Below are 19,372 nucleotides of genomic sequence, written 5' to 3' on the forward strand. Positions count from 1 at the left end.
CCCAACCTGTTAGCAGTTAATCCCAACCCTCCCCTCCCCACCTCCCCTGGCAACCATTAATCTACTTTCTGTCTCTTTGAATTGGCCTATTTTGGACATTTCAGATAAATGGAATCATACAGTAACCGGTCACTCATTTCTGGATGGGTAACGTCAAGGAACATGTCCAGCGCTGGTTCTCAGGTTTCCCCAGCAGGATGAAGCTCGTTGCCCACAGTGGTGATGGGTAATTAATTAGCTGCTTTTCCTTTCTGATCTCACTCCTCTACTTTCCCAGCAGTGTTTCCGGGAATCATGTCTCAAAGAAAGGGTTTGCCCTCGAATCCTTGCTTTAGGATCAGCTTCTGGGGGAACCCAAACTGAACACTAGGTATATCTAGTTAAGTAATCCATTCATCAGATATACACTGAACATTTCCTCTGTGCTTGGCACCATCGCTCAACACTGAGGACACGGCGAAAACCAGCCCGGCATCCTCCTTGCTCTAATGGAGGGCGTGTATGCAGGGAACAAAGGCATTAAGCAAATTATAAACCAGATGAGTGTTACAAAGGAGTGGGGGAGGGAAGTCCTTCCTAAGAATGAGATCTGAGGAATGAGCCGGAGTCAGCCAGGCAGACAGTGGGGAAGTGTTCCAGGCAGTGGACACACTCCAAGATAAGGGAGAGCGTGGTGATTTGGGGGATGGAGAGAAATCCATACGGCCCTTGCAGAGAGTTGGAGGAGAGGAGTAGGGCCAGGTACTTGTATCTCCCTTCAAGGAAGGATTTGGTGTCCAGCTGGGGCTCATGCAGTGGTCAGCAAATTCTACAGCTCTCAGCTCCTCAGGTGTGCTTCCTCTCCTGAGCTGATTGGCCCCAGGTCCCACCCTTCCTGGAGCTGCATGCATCTGGTGATGGGAGAGAGAGGGATCTAGAGATGCGGCAGGGGGCAGGGTGTAGGGGGCAGGGGGCAGGGGGCAGGGGGCAGGGCTTTCTTACCCCAGAGCTCCCAGCCATGTTTTTTGGGTCTGCCTCATTGTTCACCTGCATCCTCTAATTCTGCTTCCGCCCCCTTCCTTTCACAGGTGTTCATCCTTAATAAGCGTCTTGCTCCTCAAACTCTGCCAGCACTGGCTCCAGGAGGACTCAGCCTCCGACAGCAGAGAGATGGGAAGGCTTTGTGTCGTGTGTGACAATACTACGAGGCTTCCTCAGACACGGGAGAGGTGAGGGTCCTTGGGACCTGATAGGGATGGACTACATGTCTGGCGAACAAGAACGACTTCGGCGGCTTCGTGGAAGGATCTGCAGGTAAGTTTGCCTTTGGGAGCTTCTGGAAGTCTGAGAACAAGTCGGGGGAGTGAGGATTTGTGATGAGCATCAAGGTCCTGGGGGGGTACATTTAAAATGCATTTCATTCTTTGTATTTTTCTAAATTTGTCTCAAATATAACATTTGTATATACTGTATAAATTAACCATACCAGTAACAAGTCTGTTTGGATTTATATATTTTTTTCATCCTTGGATCCTCCAGGAATGTAAGTAAAAGTGAACATTATACAAATATGTTTTCCCTAGAGGATATAATTAGATTACATACTGCTGGCATTTAAAATTTTATGTTCTGTTTGGGTAGTAGACTTTAAAAATAATAGGTAGTACTCCAATGGGTACTTTGAAAAGCACTAAAATATTAAATAAATTGTATGTTTAACTTATATTAGCTGGAGCAGGGGTATCTACATTCCTCTGCCCTTAATTTAGGGTGTACCATTATTGTGTAGTCTGCCCCCAAAGATACAGGAGCTCTTTCCCACCAGAAGAGTCCTAGGACGCTACAGAGACTGGTCTTCATTATAGATATCTTGGAGCACACAGGCAGCCGCTCTAGGACTAGAGGCTGAGTGATAGGCATTGCCGTAAAGGCAATGGCGTGGTTGCCTTGCGGAGCCCACTGGGCTGGTGGACGTGTTCTCCATCTGGCACAGCTCCTAGGTGTTCTCTTGATGCCCCTCACGGTCCCCTGACCCAAGTGCTTCTTGCGTTGGGGATCCATCTCAGGTCGCCATCGGGGAACGCTGACCTTTTTCTGTTCCTTCCTCTAGTCAATTCCCCTCGGATCAGAAAAACGTCCAGCCCCCTTCCTGCCTCTTGAGGCTGGGGGCATGAGGTCCTAACTTTAGAGCTTTACAGGTCATTTCAGAGGAAAGAAAGAGATAAAAATACATTATAAATTCCCTGCCAGGCAGCCAAATGTTTTGAATATGTGAAAGTGAAAGCAATTCCATTTACATGAAAGTTCTAGAACACACAAAACTAATGTATGGTGATAAAAATCAGAACAGTGGTTTCCTCTGGAGCTGGGGGGTGGGGCTTGAGGATTTTTTCTAGAGTGAAGGAAATGTTCTCTGTCTCGATGGAGCAGGGGTACGTGTTTGTCTAAACGTATTGGATCGTGTATTTAAAATCTACGCATTTCATGTAAGTTTAAAAAGAAAACAAGGTAACAGTTGAAAAATGAAAAAAAAAAAAAACTGTAAAACGAATTCAGGAAGGATTTATATTTCAGAGTTGTTTGGTTTTAGTTGTCTGACTTCGATAGGGGCAGTTTGTAGGCAAGGACCCAACATCAGCATGCAGCTCTGCTAAGAAATATAAAAACATTTTTATCCACAGTTAATTATTTCTTATTGAAATCCAGAATCTTGCGTGAAGGTAAAGCTCTTTGAACAACTACAAAAAATTGTTTTCATAAGTTAAATTAGCTAGGTGAAATTTGGTACACATTTCTTTAGCTTTTGTCTTCAGCTGACACTCAATATCTCTACCTACAGAGTGGCCACAAGTATAAATATAGGTGACTCTGTCCTGTTCGACCATGTTAAACATACACCAATCAGTGTGCAAGCTCTTGACAGGCGAGGGATGGTCACTCGGAGAGCAACCAGCATATGACCCCAGAGGGGTGAGAGGCTGGTAGGGGTGATAATTTCTAAAACTGGATTGGGTGACATAGCCCTGTGGAGTATGCCGAATGCTGGCTAGATCAGAACACCCTTGGGTATGGATGCCAGAAAAGCTCAGGGCACAGGATGAAAAGTTCAATTTGAATATCAGATAAGCAACAAATAATTTTTTAGTATAAGTATGCATGGAGATACTTATATATCCCTTGCATAAGTGGGATATATACATGGGACATAACTGCAAGGACATGATTATACTAAAAATTTACTTTTTTATCTGAAATTTAAATTTAACTGGTGTCCTATATTTTTATTTGCTAAATCTGGCAACTCTATGCTTGGGGTATGCTGAAAGGGCAGGGGTTTTGGTTTGTTTTTTTTGTTCAGTAAAAATCAGGCACAAATAATTTGAGCCTGTGGTTCTCAAACCTTAGCTTGCATCAAAATCACCTGCAGAGCTCATTAAAACAGACAATTGAGCCCAAGTTTCTGATTCAGGAGGTCTGGGGTGAGGTCCCGAAAATTTGCATTTTTAACATTCCCAGGTGTTGCTGATTCTGTGGATTCCAGGTATCATTTGAGACTAATGATTGGAGGCAATGCATTACAGATGTATGTACAAGGATTGCTAGAAATGCAGTGTTAATGTATCCCGTCCATTGCCATTCTGCCCAGCACACTAAACTATGCATCGTTAATGAGGGACAACAAACATAATGTATTGTCATGTAATATCAATAAACCATTTATTATATATGGTTGCCTCTATTGCCAGGCTTTATGGCTACTCTACAGGTCAGTTATTTGCCTCTGTAGTGAATGGAGCCTTTTAATGAGTGTGAAATTAAAATTCCATATTAGAATTAGAATAAATTAAAAATTTGATAAACCCATAAAATAGTAATATCAGAGAACCTTTGTTAAATTATATACCAAATAAATATTTAACAAGGTGAGACACCCAGGAATAATTTATATTTTATTAAATACCACCACAATTTCCATAGCAAATTATATATATGCAGACTTTATACAACCTCAGGAGTTTTGGAGTACCCAGAATGGAATTTCCACACTATGACTTTTTCTAGGGACCTGATTTCTTGGAGGAAAATAGTGGGATTTGCTTGTACTTTTCATGGAAATGGAACATATTGAAATGTTTTAAAGTAACCTTAAAGCTGACATTTTAAATTTCTGCCATCAAGATTACTGGGTTTTGTTCTTTTTACTTTTCTGTTTATTGACCTATTAAAATTGATTTGGATTTCCTCTTTTGAGGGAGAGAAATACATAGAGGGAAAAAATGAAAGACGGGTACTAGCATATTTTGTTAGGTGTCTAAGTCCTTTGGCCACTTTTTTGGAAACTGTTGATCTACTACAAATACACATAAAATATAAAGATAAACATATAAAAATATGTATTAGAGATATATACTGAAATATGGGTGAAATACATCTAGGATTTGCTTTAAAATACTGCAACAAGAAAAAAGTCAGAGAAGGAAAGATGAAATGTTTGGCAAAATAAAATGGTGATAATTGTTGAAACTGGGTGATGGGAGCATGAAGTTTATGTTATAGTACCTTTGTGTGTTTAGAAATTTCTCTAAGTTTTTAAAAAAAAAAAAAAAAACCTGAGGACTTATCTTATTTCTTAGCTTTGCCCACTAATTGGACAAGAAACCATACTCAAATCACTTGAATTTTCTGTCTCACTTTTTAGAAATAATTGTATTGCAATTAATCAGTAATTATTGAACTAGGCTTCTTGTGTAGGTAGCATTCTGATATTACTATCTAAATTCCCAGGGATATTGCCAAATTACTAGAAAGTATAATGTACTTTATAAAACTAAAACCACTTTTCAAGTATTATCACAAAATTCATTGTTGAGATTCTTTGAGTGTAAATGCATAGATATTTGGTAAATAAAATTTCCGGAAGACTTTTTTTTTTTTCACGTTTAAGAATAGTTGTTATGGTTAGGTAGCTGCTGAGATAGCACTTGCTCAGATTCCTATGTGAGAATAGGACAGGAAAAAAAAGTAATGGTAATCATCTTGGTTCCTTTTGTGTTTCTGAGGTACAAGCAAAGCAACCTTTAAGATTTCTTTTTGTGTGTGTGTGTGTTTACATCACCCTTTTATTTCATAGTTAGAAATAATACAGTTCCACAGGGTAAATCGTCAATAAATAATGGTGTTTAATCATTAAATGTAAAAATCCCAACTCTTTGGCATCTGACAGGATTCTATTTCTTGTCAAACTAATGACTGTATAGATATAATTAATCTTAGTGATCATTCGTCAATACAATATATTACAATGGTGCAATTTACTTTAAAATGTACAACAGCTGAAAATTTCCAGCCCACCAAGAAATCTGATCAACTCAGTAAGATATGGGCCAACTTCCCCAAGGCTCTTTCACATGATTTGCCTCAGTGAAAGTATAATAAACGTTGATTAAGAGTTCCTAGGGTTTTCTAATAGTTATTCTGCTCTAGAGTTTGACATTTTTTCTTGCCAAAGAAAAGTCACAACTGCAACAGGAATGACCCACTCATTTAATTAAAAGGTGTTCTTATTTTATAAGCAAGACTGCTAACACCTTAGAAATTCACAGCCTCCAAAATAAAATTTAAAACAAGGAAGTCTATACTGGACTTCCCTGGTGGCTCAGTGGTTAAGAACCCGTCTGCCAACGCAGGGGACACGGGTTCGAGCCCTGGTCCGGGAAGATCCCACATGCCGCAGAGCAACTAAGGCGGTGCCCCACAACTGCTGAGCCTGTGCTCTAGGGCCCATGAGCCACAACTACTAAAGCCCACGTGCCTAGAGCCAGTGCTCCGCAACAAGAGAAGCCACCACAGTGAGAAGCCCGTGCACCGCAACGAAGAGGAGCCCTCGCTCGCCGCAACTAGAGAAAGCCTGCACGCAGCAACGAAGACCCAACGCAGCCAAAAATAAATAAATAAATTCATAAAAAAAAGAAGAAAAGGAGGTCTACGCTGCCAGAAATGCCAATTCAGTAATAAATTGCACCTTCAAGAGTCAAAAAAGAAAAAAAGAAATAGAAACTTTTACAAAAGGTAAATTACATACATTTTTTTCCCCAAAATATATTCAGGAATAGTTGAGCTGCAATTGTTACTAAAGCCAGGGCATTATTCCTTTAGCAACAAATTAAACCAGTGCAATTGACATAAATTGTTAAGTAATCCAGGATTAACTCATTAAAACTGTAGAGGCACTTTAGGCTCCTGCACTAATCCTAGAAACTGGAATTTCAGTGAGTGCCTGTGCTGCACAGAGGTAAAACTGAAACGACCCGGTGCCATGCTGAATGGTATCACTTCATACTTAGTTTAAGCATTTGAGAGTAGAAATCATGAATTCCTCTATTAGAGTTCCATTCACTTACAGAACATTCAGATGCAAACAGTGTTATGCCTATAATCCCCAATTTAAAGAATCCTTTCCATTTTAAAGTTCCAGATGAATTTTAAATTAGCAAATAAGCACTAAGGAAACTTTTTCAACTTATGAAAACTTCATGTTGGAAATTTTCCGGTAAAGTTTCCCTCCACCCGTTGTAATATAAATATTTTGTATCCCAAATTTAATTTTATGAAGACACACTTTAATAATGCTATAAAGAAATAATTTACAGAGATCAATAACTTTTCATGCGGAAATAAAAAATTCATTGCTCAATATTACTGAGGCAAGTGAAGAAAGATTGTTCTCTTGTCAGTTTGAAATGTTAATTTTTTCAGTGCAAAACCAGTTATAAAATATTTAAACTCAATATTTAAAAATAAAAAGTGGTCCAGTTTAGCAATGTTCAAGTTCTAAATTTCATAAAACAAATCATTACATATATTTTATAGTAAAATACAGAGATTAAAGAAGTACTTGAATATTTAAGATAAAAATTTCTAATGAATCATACCAATTCAGCAACAACCAAGCAGATAACATTCCCAATTTGAGTATCAGAATTTTAAAGATGATATTACTGTAACAAAGCCTTTTTTCCTAGCTAAAAAGCTATGCAAACTAATGGTCAACATTCTGTTTTCCTTGCAGTTGCATGCTCTAGAATGATTTCACCTCAAGTACCTGTGATTTCATTCCTGTATTCAAAATTTGATCCAATTTTTATGTTCCAGGAACACTTAGTTGATTTAACCATCTGTAATGTAAACAGTCCTGTACAGAGTACAACAGTGGAATTTTCAAGCCAAGCGTAGGCTGACCTAAACTGGTTTACACTCTCTGCAAGTCACTCATGTATTATTCCTAGCAAACACACGGTCCCCTCTGAGGGTTAAGTGTTGAAGCTGGTACTGTAGCACTTCCGTGTCAGTGGCTCCTTGATGTTCATTTTATCTAGATTGAGATAGTCCAGAGATTTGGAGTGAGCCCTCTTACCTTTAAGAAGACAAAGAGGCAGAGGCCCATGGAGGGCCTTTTTAAGGTTCATAAGGTAAAGATTTTGTGCACTTGTCTCCTGGGCTGGGCATCTGCCTTCGCCTCCTGCCATTGACGGCTGGACTCTCCTACTGCAGGTAGTACCTGCTTCTGGTTTTATACAAACGAGAGGAACAGGAACGAGCAAGTCCTGCATCCAGCTGTTTGGAGCGCAAGGAAGGCACGGCTTCTCCCTTATTCTCTTCACCTCCGCTGCACTTCTGGGCTAACTTCGGGAGTTCCTCACCAGTCGTGAAGCCAGCCAAACAGAGTCCACGGGGAGGATCTGGTAGCCTGACACAGTCCGGCGCATCGGCGAGCGCTGGAGCAGCGGGGCTTCTCCGCCTCTGCCTTTCCCGGGAGCTCACCTCGGCCACGGGCAAGGGCAGGGTGGTCAGGGGACTTCTGGACCCTCCATTAACATCTACTTCCATTTCAGGCACCAGTCTGCACACTCCAGCCTAAATCCCAGAAGATGTCAGTGTCCAATTTCTAATGCGTCCCAAGGGAACACAGGCATAATAATTTTTCTGCTCTACTCCAGATACAGTGGCCCACAGCTCTGCTGCCTCCGCCGTGCTTGGGGCCGCGGAGACTGAGACAAGGGCGGGAGAGGTGCAGGGTTGCGGCGCCGAGATCCGGGCTGAGGCCGCCAGCCGGGTACCCTCTCCCACCTTTAAGATTTCTAAATACCATGTGTATCTACTACACGGTAATATAATGTAATTTAATTCCCCCAAAGGCCGGTAAATATAGAAGGAAAAACTTAGAGGTCCAGAATATGGAAGTTTGTTTGTCTGTTGCTGTGTATGCACAAGCATAAATGATTTAGAAAATTTGGAATACAATCCAGGCATGGCTGTATGGTGTACTTCCAGACCAGGGGAGAGGATGTCCTCCTTTTTATTTGCGGACTTGCAACCCTGGCATGGTTCAGGACCAGAAATGGCCTGTGGCCTGAAGGTCTGGGGATGCAGTGTGTGACCACATGCCCTGCCACCAGTGGAGAGGTTTACTGCATATTCATGACCCACGCTGAAGAAGCAGGAACTGCAAACCAGGATGAGAGTGCCCTTTGCACCCAGGGGAGTCGGGTAGACACAGGAAGCATGTGGTAAGTGCAGGTTGTACTCACCCTCCTGAATTGTTAGAAATTCTTTCCCATGGTTATTAAGCAATTATTCCCTGCCAGAAGGTGCATTCTGTGCAGAGGGTTGAAATCCTTTCATCATGTGTTGTGTTTGAGTTAACTGTTTCCCCTCTGTTATGGACTGAATATTTGTGTGTCTCCACTCCCTACAAATTCATGTTGAAGCCCTAACCCCCAGTGTGGATATATTTGGAGATGGAGCCACTGAGGAAGCAATTAAGGTTAAAAAGTTCACAAGGGTGTGGCCCAGATCCAATAGGATTTGTGTCCTTATGAAAAGAGACACCAGAGAGCTTGCTCTCTCTGTCTCTCTCCCCCGCCCGATACCATGCACCAAAGAAAGGCAAGGTAGCTGTTTGCAAGTCAGGAACCTTGATCTTGGACTTCCAGCCTCCAGATCTGTGAGAAAATGAATGTTAAGTCACCCAGTCTGTGGTATTTTGTCATGGTAGCTGGAGCTAATAACCCTCCAAAACACAGATAAGAGCACTTCCTTCCAGGACACACCAGAGAGGTCAGTCTTGGTAGGAAAAGGAGTGGAGAGAAATCTGGAGGTTGAGACCTAACTGGAAAGGCAGGCCAGAGATGTATGCTTCATCTGGGGATAGTGATGGTGATAGTGGGATTTCCTGAACAGTGGGAGGCAGCAGAGGGAACTGGTTATCCAGAGGAGACAGAGAAGTTGCCAAGAGAGAAGGCATTGATGACAACTTTATACTTTCTTTATGATTTTGCTTGTGAATCACCTTGGCAGGAGGCACAGAGTAGTTGTTCAATAAACCTTTGGGTAAACACACCAATTCCTTTGGACATGGATTTGCTCTAGCACGTTGCTTATTTGTCATATATGCAGAATGGTAAATGTATCCAGTAACTATTTTAGTCTTGTTAGTTTAGGCTTTCAAGAATAAAATCTTTATTACCCCAGGAGTACCAAATAGGGAGATTTCTTCCCATCAAAGCCTATATTTAAATAATTTCCTCCTCCTTTTAGATGAGATAGTTACTGGAATATTTTTCTTCTAAGTTGACTTACTTTGTCAACAGTGTGCTATAGAAAAAAAATATTTCCTTTCATTAAACAAGGTGTCCAGTATCTTGACTGTGATAAAAGTAGATCAAGGTGGAAGCCTAGTGATCATTTACCCATAATCAATGAAGATCTCTGCAAGCTTTGATTAGATTAATATCCACCACCCCTCCCCTCTCCTTTGCCCCTTGGCCTAGTAAAATTTGCCTGCATCTCCTACATTATATTCTTACATATTTGTAAAATTTAGAGAATGTTGCTTGGTATGAATGATGTGGGGCTCAGGTCCTTCACAATATACCTGTAATACCAGTCTTGTTATCCCTATCGTACGGATAAAAATTAAAGGAGGACTCCTCTGGAGTATGACTTAGAGACCCTGGACTGCTAATCAGAAACTTTACTCTTTTCTAAATATAAAGCCAAACATCTTGTCTCATTGGGCCCTCTCTTTACGAGAGCCATTACATTTGGAATTTTGAACACAACTTATTCCATGGTTTACTCATGGCATTTTCATTAATATTTTGGAAACACAATCTAACTTTGAATTAAAAGCCACTGATCAAAATCTACAAGTAACATTATGTGGCAAATAATGCCTGGGCTAAATATAAAAGCGGAGTAGCTTTGGAAAACTGAGCTATTCTTCTCATAGGTAACCCAAAAAGAGTTTTCATAAAACGTTTTGTGTGGCACCAGAAATTGGTGCTGGCTGATTAAACAGGAAAGGAGTTTATTATGCAAATATTTATGGGAGAACCAGCTCGAAGCTAAGAGGCTGGGGATGATGTCCAACTACAAGCTGGAGAACAGGCCTGCAGAGCTTAACCTCAGCCTTCACTGCTGTTGCCCCTGCCCCCCACTGCTGTTTCTGCAGCATGAGTTTGGCTCCTATTTTTTTAAAATTTATTTTATTGAAGTATAATTGACATACAATGTGTTAATTTCTGCTGTACAGCAAAGTGATTCAGTTATATATACATGTTCTTTAAATTTTAATAATCCCACATATTTTCCATCTAAACTTTAAAAAAATAAGTTTATTTATTTATTTTAGTAGCGTTGGATCTTTGTGGCTGCGTGTGTGCCTTCTCTAGTTGCAGCAAGCAGGGGCTACTCTTCGTTGCAGTGGCTTCTCTCTGTTGTGGAGCACGGGCTCTAGGCAGGCGGACTTCAGTAGTTGTGGCACGTGGGCTCAGTAGTTGTGGCTCGTGGGCTCTGGAGAGCAGGCTCAGTAGTTGTGGCGCATGGGCTTAGTGGCTCCGCGGCATGTGGGATCTTCCCAGACCGGGGCTCAAACTTGTGTCCCCTGCATTGGCAGGTGGCTTCTTAACCATTGTGCAACCAGGGAAGTATATATATATATATATATATATATATATATATCTCTCTATATATATTTTTTTCATATTCTTTTCCATTATGGTTTATTACAGGATATTGAATATAGTTCCCTGGGCTGTAAGTAGGACCTTGTTGTTTATCCATTGTATATATAATAGTTTGCACCTGCTAAACCCAAACTCCCAATCCAACCCTCCCCCACCCTCCCTCCCCCCCTGGCAACCACAAGTCTGTTTTCTATGTCTGTGAGTCTGTTTCTGATTCATAGATAAGTTCATTTGTGTCATATTTTAGATTCCACATATAAGTGATATCATATGGTATTCATCTTTCTCTGTCTGACTTACTTCACTTAGTATGACAATCTCTAGGTCCATCCATGCTGCTGCAAATGGCATTATCTCATTCTTTTTTATAGCTTAGTACTATTCCATTGCATATATATGTACCACACCTTCTTTATCCATTCCTCTGTCAATGGACACTTAGGTTGTTTCCGTGTCTTGGCTATTGTGAATAGTGCTGCTATGAACATAGGGGTGCATGTATCTTAGTTTTTTCTGGTTGGCTGCTATTTTTGCCACCATATGGATTCTGTGTGGTGCCTCCTTCCTCAAGTTGCTCACTTCTTCTCTTTATTTTAAAAAAAAATTTCCTATATGGATTTTTTTTTTAAAAAATTGTTATGAACATATGAGATCTACCCTGAACACATTTTTAAGTGTATCATCCAGTATTGTTAACTGTAGGCATGATGTGGTAAACAGATCTCGAGAGCCTATCTTATGTAACTGAATTATTAGGGCAGCCTAAGTCACATGCTTGTATTCTGTAAATGATATCGGGCTTATTTCTGGGTTCCATCTTGGGAAGTCAGGATTCTTAAGCCTTCATATTCCCTGGACGTGGCAAGGGCATTCTAAGGTGCTAGCCACACAAAAATTATAGTAAACAGCCGGTACGGTTTAATGTTTATAAAACTAGGATCCAAATGGTTCATTCTCAAATAATGTATATTCATATATTCAAATGAATATGGCCCAGTAATTTCAAAATCTTTTTGAATATCCCAAAAGCCATATATAATCTTCAGCAATGATTCTTAAAATTCCTTCTTTACTCTCCTATCCATCATGCTACAAAGTGCAGCTGCCCTGTACCTCCTGCCTTCAGAGTCCTTGGGAAAGTCCCCATTTGTCTAAGGAGGCCTCTGCTCCGCTTCTGCTTTCCTCACCTTTCTTCCCAATTCCCCATCGCAAAAGCTTAAGAACACAAGAACGGGTGTACCAAGGAAGAACTCACCTTGGAGGGAGACAGAGAAATGAGATTAAGACAGGCGAATCTAGAATTCTCTTTTGCCCTTAAAAGAAGGGGAATGGATCCAGGCATAAGAGAAACACTTTTAGTAGTGATACTTAAAAAATACTTGGAATACTTAATTGGTTAACAAAACATGCAGACTGCTATACGATCTGTGGTTGAAATGTTGACTGTGACTCAAAGTCGTCTATATAAAAGCAGCTTAGCTAAAGATGATAAAAGGAACAGACTCCCAAGTATTTTAAAGGAAAACTAAAGGCTAGTATTCATGAGTCTAAAAAAAAAAGTGAATTTGATTTCAAGTTCCCAGTACAGAATTATTTCTTTAATTAACAGTAATTCAGAGTTACAGTTATTGTCACAAAAAATCGATTGATTCTTGGACATTCCTGGTTAGCTCGGTGCTACCTCTTCGGGATCCTCATGTATCTCCCATGATAGTTGGTGCCAGGTGCAGTGACACTTCCTTCAAATACTCATTCTTTTATGAAATTCTGTTGACCCTGGCACAAAGCCATTAAAGTGTCTATTCATGTCTGCTGCTCTACCAAATGAAAACCTTACACAAGATTTCAGACCCATATTGCTTTAGATAGACAGTTGGATCTGAATACAGCCAGCAACACAATTTCTGCTGAGCAGATATCAGATAGCCTCCCTTACAATATTGAATACATCTTTAAATTACTGAAGAATTCTACCTAAGGTAGCAGGGATCTGTACTTCTGCCAGAAGTATAGCTGTAATAGAAATTCAGTAACTGAACCTAACACCAGTCATTTGGTTGTTCCAAATTATTTCCTCCAGAGCAGGTACACTGAATTGCTGGCTCATTTTCATGGACGGGCTGGGTGTTCCTGTTACCTTTTAATTCTTGCCAACTGGAGAAGCATTTACTCTTGGGTCAGGTTAAAACTTAGAACACTGTTTCAGTGTTTTGTGGGAAGCTATCCTCTTAGTTGAACTCATAAATTATAAGGTGAATAGTACTCCAGAGTTTATACGCTATAACATCTTGAGTTACTTGATATGCTTCTCTCCCCAAGCCTGGGCTGTTAGAACAAGCATGGATGCCCAGGGCAGAAACTCTCATAGGGCATCCACTGGGGAAAGAGGAGGTAGTTCTGAAAGTCATAACTGCAAAAACATGGTGGGGGGATTGGTGGCACATTGAAAATGAAGAACTAAGGGTCTGCTTTAGAAGAACTTCAAGTTGCCTTTATTTTCATGTGCATTGTTCAAATGTCTTAGCAGTTCTCATTGCAATTTGTTTTGTGAAATATATTAGGCATTCAGTGTAGCTGTTTTCAGGTTTATTATGCAGGATTCTGATTCATAAAAATATTCCATTAAATGCAATCGCTCAGGTAATTACTTTGCTTAATCTACAGCATACTTTAATTAACGTTGCACAGAATTCTGATTTAATCAATTAGATTTGATCTAATATAACTTAGCTGTAAATACATTTTATGATGCAGCAGCCCCAAATCATTATCAGGAACTAAGGTAATATACAACTCTACCTAAAATGAACAAATTTCCCATGTTAAAGAAAAGTAAATCATCATTTGAACTATAATTTTAGTATTTAAAAAAGTAAACTATAAATAGTGGATCATTCTATTTCCATTAATAGTCTATGAAAAACAATCTCATTGGGAGTGTTAGAACTTAAAAAATATGTTTTATTTGCATCTATTCCCCGACAGCCTTGAGAACAAAAGATTAAACTCAAGCAAGATTCACCACTTTTTTTTTTTTTTTTTGTAATTTTTTTGTCTGCATCACCCAGTTCCCTGACGAGGGATTGAACCTGGGCCTCAGCAGTGAAAGCCCGGAATCCTAACCACTAGGCCACCAGGGAACTCCCAAGATTCACCACTTTTTGGCTCTGTAAACAGACTCATTAACATCAGTATCTCAGGATATTTATTCACTGCTCTGGGGTGAGTTTTGCCTCCCCCCAAAAAAGATATGTTTAAGTCCTAACTCCCCCAGTACTTCAGAATGCAACCTTATTAATGGAAATAGGGTCACTGCAGATGGAACCAGTTGAGGTCATACTGAAGTAGGGTGGGTCCCCAATCCAATATGGCTGGTGGCCTTATAAGAAGACCACCATGTGACAACACAGACACACACAGGGAGAAGGCCATGTGAGAGGAAGGCCGAGTTTGAAGTTAAGTAGCTGTAAGCCAAGGAACACTGAAGATTTCTGGCAACCAACCAGAAACTAAGAAGAGGCAAGGAAGGATTCTCCTTCAGGTTTCAGAGGGAGCACGGCCCTGCTGACACCTTGATTTTGGACTGCTATCTTCTTAGAACTGTGAGACAACACATTCTTGTCATTTTAAGCCACCCAATTTGTGATGCTTTGTTTCGGCAGACCTTGGAAATGAAAACACTCACTAAAGCCAAGCTGAGAGCTACAACTCAGCATAACCAGAACTTACAAAATTACTATTAATGAAAGTGGGGGATGAGGGATGTATCTTGCCAAACTATTTTTAAAAATGCAGGTGCCGTTTTTAGTTTGAAGTTAACTTTTACATTCCTAAGCAAGTATAGACATAAATCTAACACATTTTGTCTCCAGCACCTCCTCATACACAGCACCTAGCAGAGTGCCTTGAACATAAATCACCCAACAGTATATTTTGTAGCTTAGTTTAAAGGGATTAAAAATGAAAATAGCCTATAAATATTAAAATACCCACTTATAGAACTTGAGCTGTAAAAGATAGTGTTACTGAAATGTGAGAATAAGCCCTGAAAAGAATTTACATGAGGTTCATCAAGGCAAAATTTCATCTTGAATCTATTTGTGGATAATAAAATATATACCCAGCTAGTTTGTGGATCATTCAGACTCTATATTTTCTGTTGCCCTCGTTTTCACTTTGAAAAAATTACTTTTAGCACCTACGCTATGTGAAGGGCAGGGATAAATAATAACATTTAGGTTCTTGATATTAACTTGCTAACAGATCTTATTGCAGAGGGTATAGAATAGGTAGAAATTTAAAATACAATGAAAAATGAATTTCGGGGATTATCTGTAAATTCTTTTTTTCTCCCTGAATATTCAAGAGTTGACTCCTGTTTGGTTGTTACAGGAGTGATAATGTTTGGAAAGGCATCAATAGACAGGAGCAAAGGATCTGGACACAGACAGCTAACAGAGCAGGGGCTGCACAGCACACACCCAGTCAAGGGAAAAGTTTCCTCAGGGGTCCACGAAGGCTGCCAGATGACTCCAGTTGATTGCATGCATCTTTGCCAGGTCCTTTGAGAAGCAGCCTCTTCCCATTCTTGGGGGTCTTCATGAGCCTCTGGCCCTCCTGGTGGTTTCTGGACACTTTGGCCTTCGCCTGTTCTGTGGGTAGAAATAAGTAGTATAAAACAACCCCCAAACCCAGATCATTTCTGAGCATTTACTGCCAGATGGGATGAATTGAAGTTTAAATTCCCAGGTGTAGTATCCCTTAGCAGGACTAAGCCTCAAACCTCCTTGCGATCCATTCGCAAATGGAAATATATAACTGGGACTACAAGATAAATTAGATTTGTAAAACATAGACAAAACTAATATTTCCTGGTTGTCTACTATAGTTTAGGTTCTACCCTATGCATTCCACAGATAATCTTATTTAATCTTTTAAATTTAATTTTTTAATTGAAACAATGTATGTACATTTTATAGACATCAAAAAGATTGGGTGGTGAGTAGTTGGGAGTTTTTTAAAAGGAATATACTACATGATATTTTTCCTATTTAAAAAACAGTCAAATAATATGATTAGGCTTATATTAAAAGCAGCAGTCCCCTGCTCCATCCTTCCTTACTCCCAGGTCCCTCTCATTAGCCAGTAATTCTTAATCATTAAAATTCGGTCTTCTAGCACTTACTTTCTTATTTTGAAATAACATACAGATACTGCTTTTTTTTTTTCTTCTGGTTTTAGATGTTGTTTATTGACTTATTATGGCAGATGAGGATGTAACTCTATACCTCCCTCCTCTCACATACATTTACTTCTTTCTATCCTTCTCATATTTACATCACAGTTTTTGGTTAAATCAGTATTTAGGGCTGACATTTTAACTATATAAATATTATTTATAGGTAAGTCACATAGTAGGCTATATTTCTTCTCTTGTATATCTCATTGTTTTCACCAGACTTAACAGTTGCCTTTTTTTATTTTTATTTTTTTTGGTTTGTTTGGTTTCTGTGCTTTTATTACTAACTCATCCTTAAATTTTTGATATAAGTAAATTGCCTTGAACGTGTTTAAGTGTTCTGTTTCATATTTATTTTGGAGAACTTCATCTAAAGTCTTTAGTTTTCTTCCTCCTATTCCAAGTTAGTTATTCTCTAAACCTGGCATATGCTGTTAGTGGGACTTTTTCCTTCACCATTATCTTGCGTATTTTTAATGGAAAGGTAAATTATAATTTTATTTATTTTTAAACTGAGGTATAGTTAATTTAGTGTTGTGTTAGTTTCAAGTGTACAGCAAAGTGATTTAGTTATATATCTATTCTTTTTCAGATTCTTTATCTTGAGATTTTTTTTTCATTCCTTTCTCCTATGTTGAATTTCCTGTTTCCTGGGGTTCTACGGCTTTCTCTTAGTTTACACCCTCATTTTGGTAGAGCATATCCTTCAGGAGTTTCCAGAGAAAGGTAAATATCTAGGACCTCAGTTTTATGAAAATATCTATATTCTAACATTTCATTGATTGTTTTGCTGGGTATTGATTTTTAGGACAGAATTTTTCCTCAAACCTCTGAAGGCAAGTTTCTCCATCATCTTCAAGCTTCAGTGGTGCCGTTGAGAAGTTTCATGCTACTCTGGCCCTCATTTCCTTGTGATCATTTCTTTTTCTCTCTGGAACTTTTTAGGCTCATCTCTTTATTCTGGTGTTCATGAAGTGTTTTGGTCAGATAAATCCTCTGAGAGGATTTGCTTCTACCAAATACTTGGAGGGTATAACCAATCTGGGATTAATCAGAATTAAATTCTTGGCTAGAGGTTTATCAGACCATCTAGGTAATCTGAATTTGTGCCACAAACCTGGGTGAGGGCTGACTTGTGGTTCCAAATTCTCAGTGGCAGTTTCTCCCCTCTCTACTCTTGCCAAAATCTGAAATGGTCAGTTTTCCTTGTGGTCCATTGGAGGTAGTATGGGGGTTTATTTGCAGTTTGCCCTTACACTGAAGGATTAGCACTTTGGAATCCCAGAATTCTGGTAGGAGGAGAATCTGCTGTTAGACTTCCCACCTTGGACTAGTTAGTGTTGGGCTTTGTTCTCATGCCCATTCTCCAAAATGCTGTGAAAATCAGTCTGCACTTAGCTGATTTGACAAATGCTCTTGGGATAACAGAGTATCGCTTACCTTTCTAGGACCCTGCCTTCACTCAATGCCTGGCCTGCGATTTCCTTACTTCTTTGTCTGATGTTTTAAAGATGATTTTAAAAAGTTATATTTTGTCCAGAAATTTTAGTTACTTCCAGCAGTCCAGATACTTATCCTGTCATATTCCTGGAAATGGGAGTCTATATCACCCTTTTAAACCTCAGTTTCTTCATCTGAAAAATGGGGATGATAATAGTATCCACCTCATAGTATTTCAGGAATTGGTGAGATTGTGAATAAGTGTAAAGCTCTTAACACTGTGTGGCTCTTCCTCTTTTTTTTTTTTAAGTGGCATTCTCAAAGTATAAATAGAAGTGCTCTTCCATGCTACATTTTTATAGGTGTTTGGTGCACTAATGCCAGGGGATGATGTGAATAATCTGAGGTCTTATTAAGTTGTATATTTATTATATTAAGAAATATAGTTCTTTCCATTCCAAAAATCTTCATTTTACATGGAAACCAAGCGAGTAAACACCATTAGTAGCCTAGATCTTTTTATAAAATTAAAAAAAAAATTTTATTTATTTTTGGCTGCATTGGGTCTTTGTTGCTGCACTCGGCTTTGTTGCTGCTAGGTGCGGCGAGCGAGGGCTGCTCTTTGTTGCAGTGCGTGGGCTTCTCATTGCAGTGGCTTCGCCGGCTCTAGAGCGCAGGCTCAGTAGTTGTGGCACACGGGCTTAGTTGCTCTGCGGCATGTGGGATCTTCCTGGACCAGGGCTCGAACCCGTGTCCCCTGCATTGGCAGGCGGATTCTTAACCACTGCACCACCAAGGAAGCCCCAGTAGCCTAGATCTTAATTGAGAACATGAGATTTATTGAAGTGGAATCCTCAATTTGTACATTTCTTGAGACCAAAGAACTAGAAAATCTCCCCTCCCCGCTTGATCAAGTAAGACTCTAAAGGGGCAGAAAATGGATGCCTTCTCTTACAACAAACTAGGTTATACTCTAATTTTTTTTCCCACCATTTTTTACTGCCACAGAGAGAGTTGAGTTGCATGAGAAGGTCCTTTTTAAAGTCCCCAGATAAGTTCCCTCTCAGTAATCGCCCTTCTCTTTAAAAACAATTTGCACCCATTGCCAAGCAGCTCTTGTGCAGAACCAGCTCTCTCTGGAGGTTGACTTGCCCCTTGGGGCATCTCAGGGACACTTCTTTAGTAGGTGCATCGTGATATTCTTCACAGCAAGCATGGTTTCTGTACAGGTGGGTTTGATGAGCATCTCTGGGAGTAAAAAGCCAAAATGCCCAGTGTCACGTAGTTCGAAAGCAAATGTGTAGGGTATTCCATTTTTGTAGGCCCAATCCATTGAGCTACCAGAGCTCACATCTAAAAGTTAAAACAAAAAAAAAAGTCAGCTTCACTAAAGAGTCTGCATAATTTTCAAAATGTATATATAGTACTTGCTTACTAAGCTGTACTAAATCTTTCCAATTAAATACCCTTTCAACAAGAGCAGTTTAAGCTGAGTTCCTTAGCATCAAGCTCATGGAACTTATAAATCATACCTGCTTTCATCATAAATCATCCCAGCCACCTTCAATCTGGTTCTTGCCTCTGCCAATTATGGAAACTTTGTTCTTTGAGGAGCTAGTCTAAGTAGTAATGCTTTTCTAGTATGACGACCTCAATTTCTTAGCCGCAACTCCAATATCATTTCTCT

The 19,372-nt window shown here is 39.7% G+C and overlaps 1 protein-coding gene and 1 pseudogene across 2 annotated transcripts in view; both read right to left on the reverse strand.

The window, feature by feature from the left end:
* Window positions 1-1,006: 1,006 nt before the first annotated feature.
* Window positions 1,007-10,973, reverse strand: LOC309646803 (macrophage immunometabolism regulator pseudogene; annotated as a pseudogene). Its single transcript has one exon. The product of its transcript is annotated as a macrophage immunometabolism regulator pseudogene (transcript).
* Window positions 10,974-11,131: 158 nt separating this feature from the next.
* The window catches only part of CPA6 (carboxypeptidase A6), a 285,604-nt gene continuing 277,363 nt past the window's right edge, over window positions 11,132-19,372 (reverse strand). The window contains exon 11 of the mRNA XM_082433701.1: window positions 11,132-19,038. Within this exon, the coding sequence (XP_082289827.1) occupies window positions 18,851-19,038 (188 nt within the window). The 3' untranslated portion in view covers window positions 11,132-18,850. The remainder of the gene's footprint in view (window positions 19,039-19,372) is intronic.

The sequence above is a fragment of the Balaenoptera physalus genome (assembly GCF_965194825.1).
Source record: "Balaenoptera physalus genome assembly, chromosome: 17".
Classification (NCBI taxonomy): domain Eukaryota; kingdom Metazoa; phylum Chordata; class Mammalia; order Artiodactyla; family Balaenopteridae; genus Balaenoptera; species Balaenoptera physalus.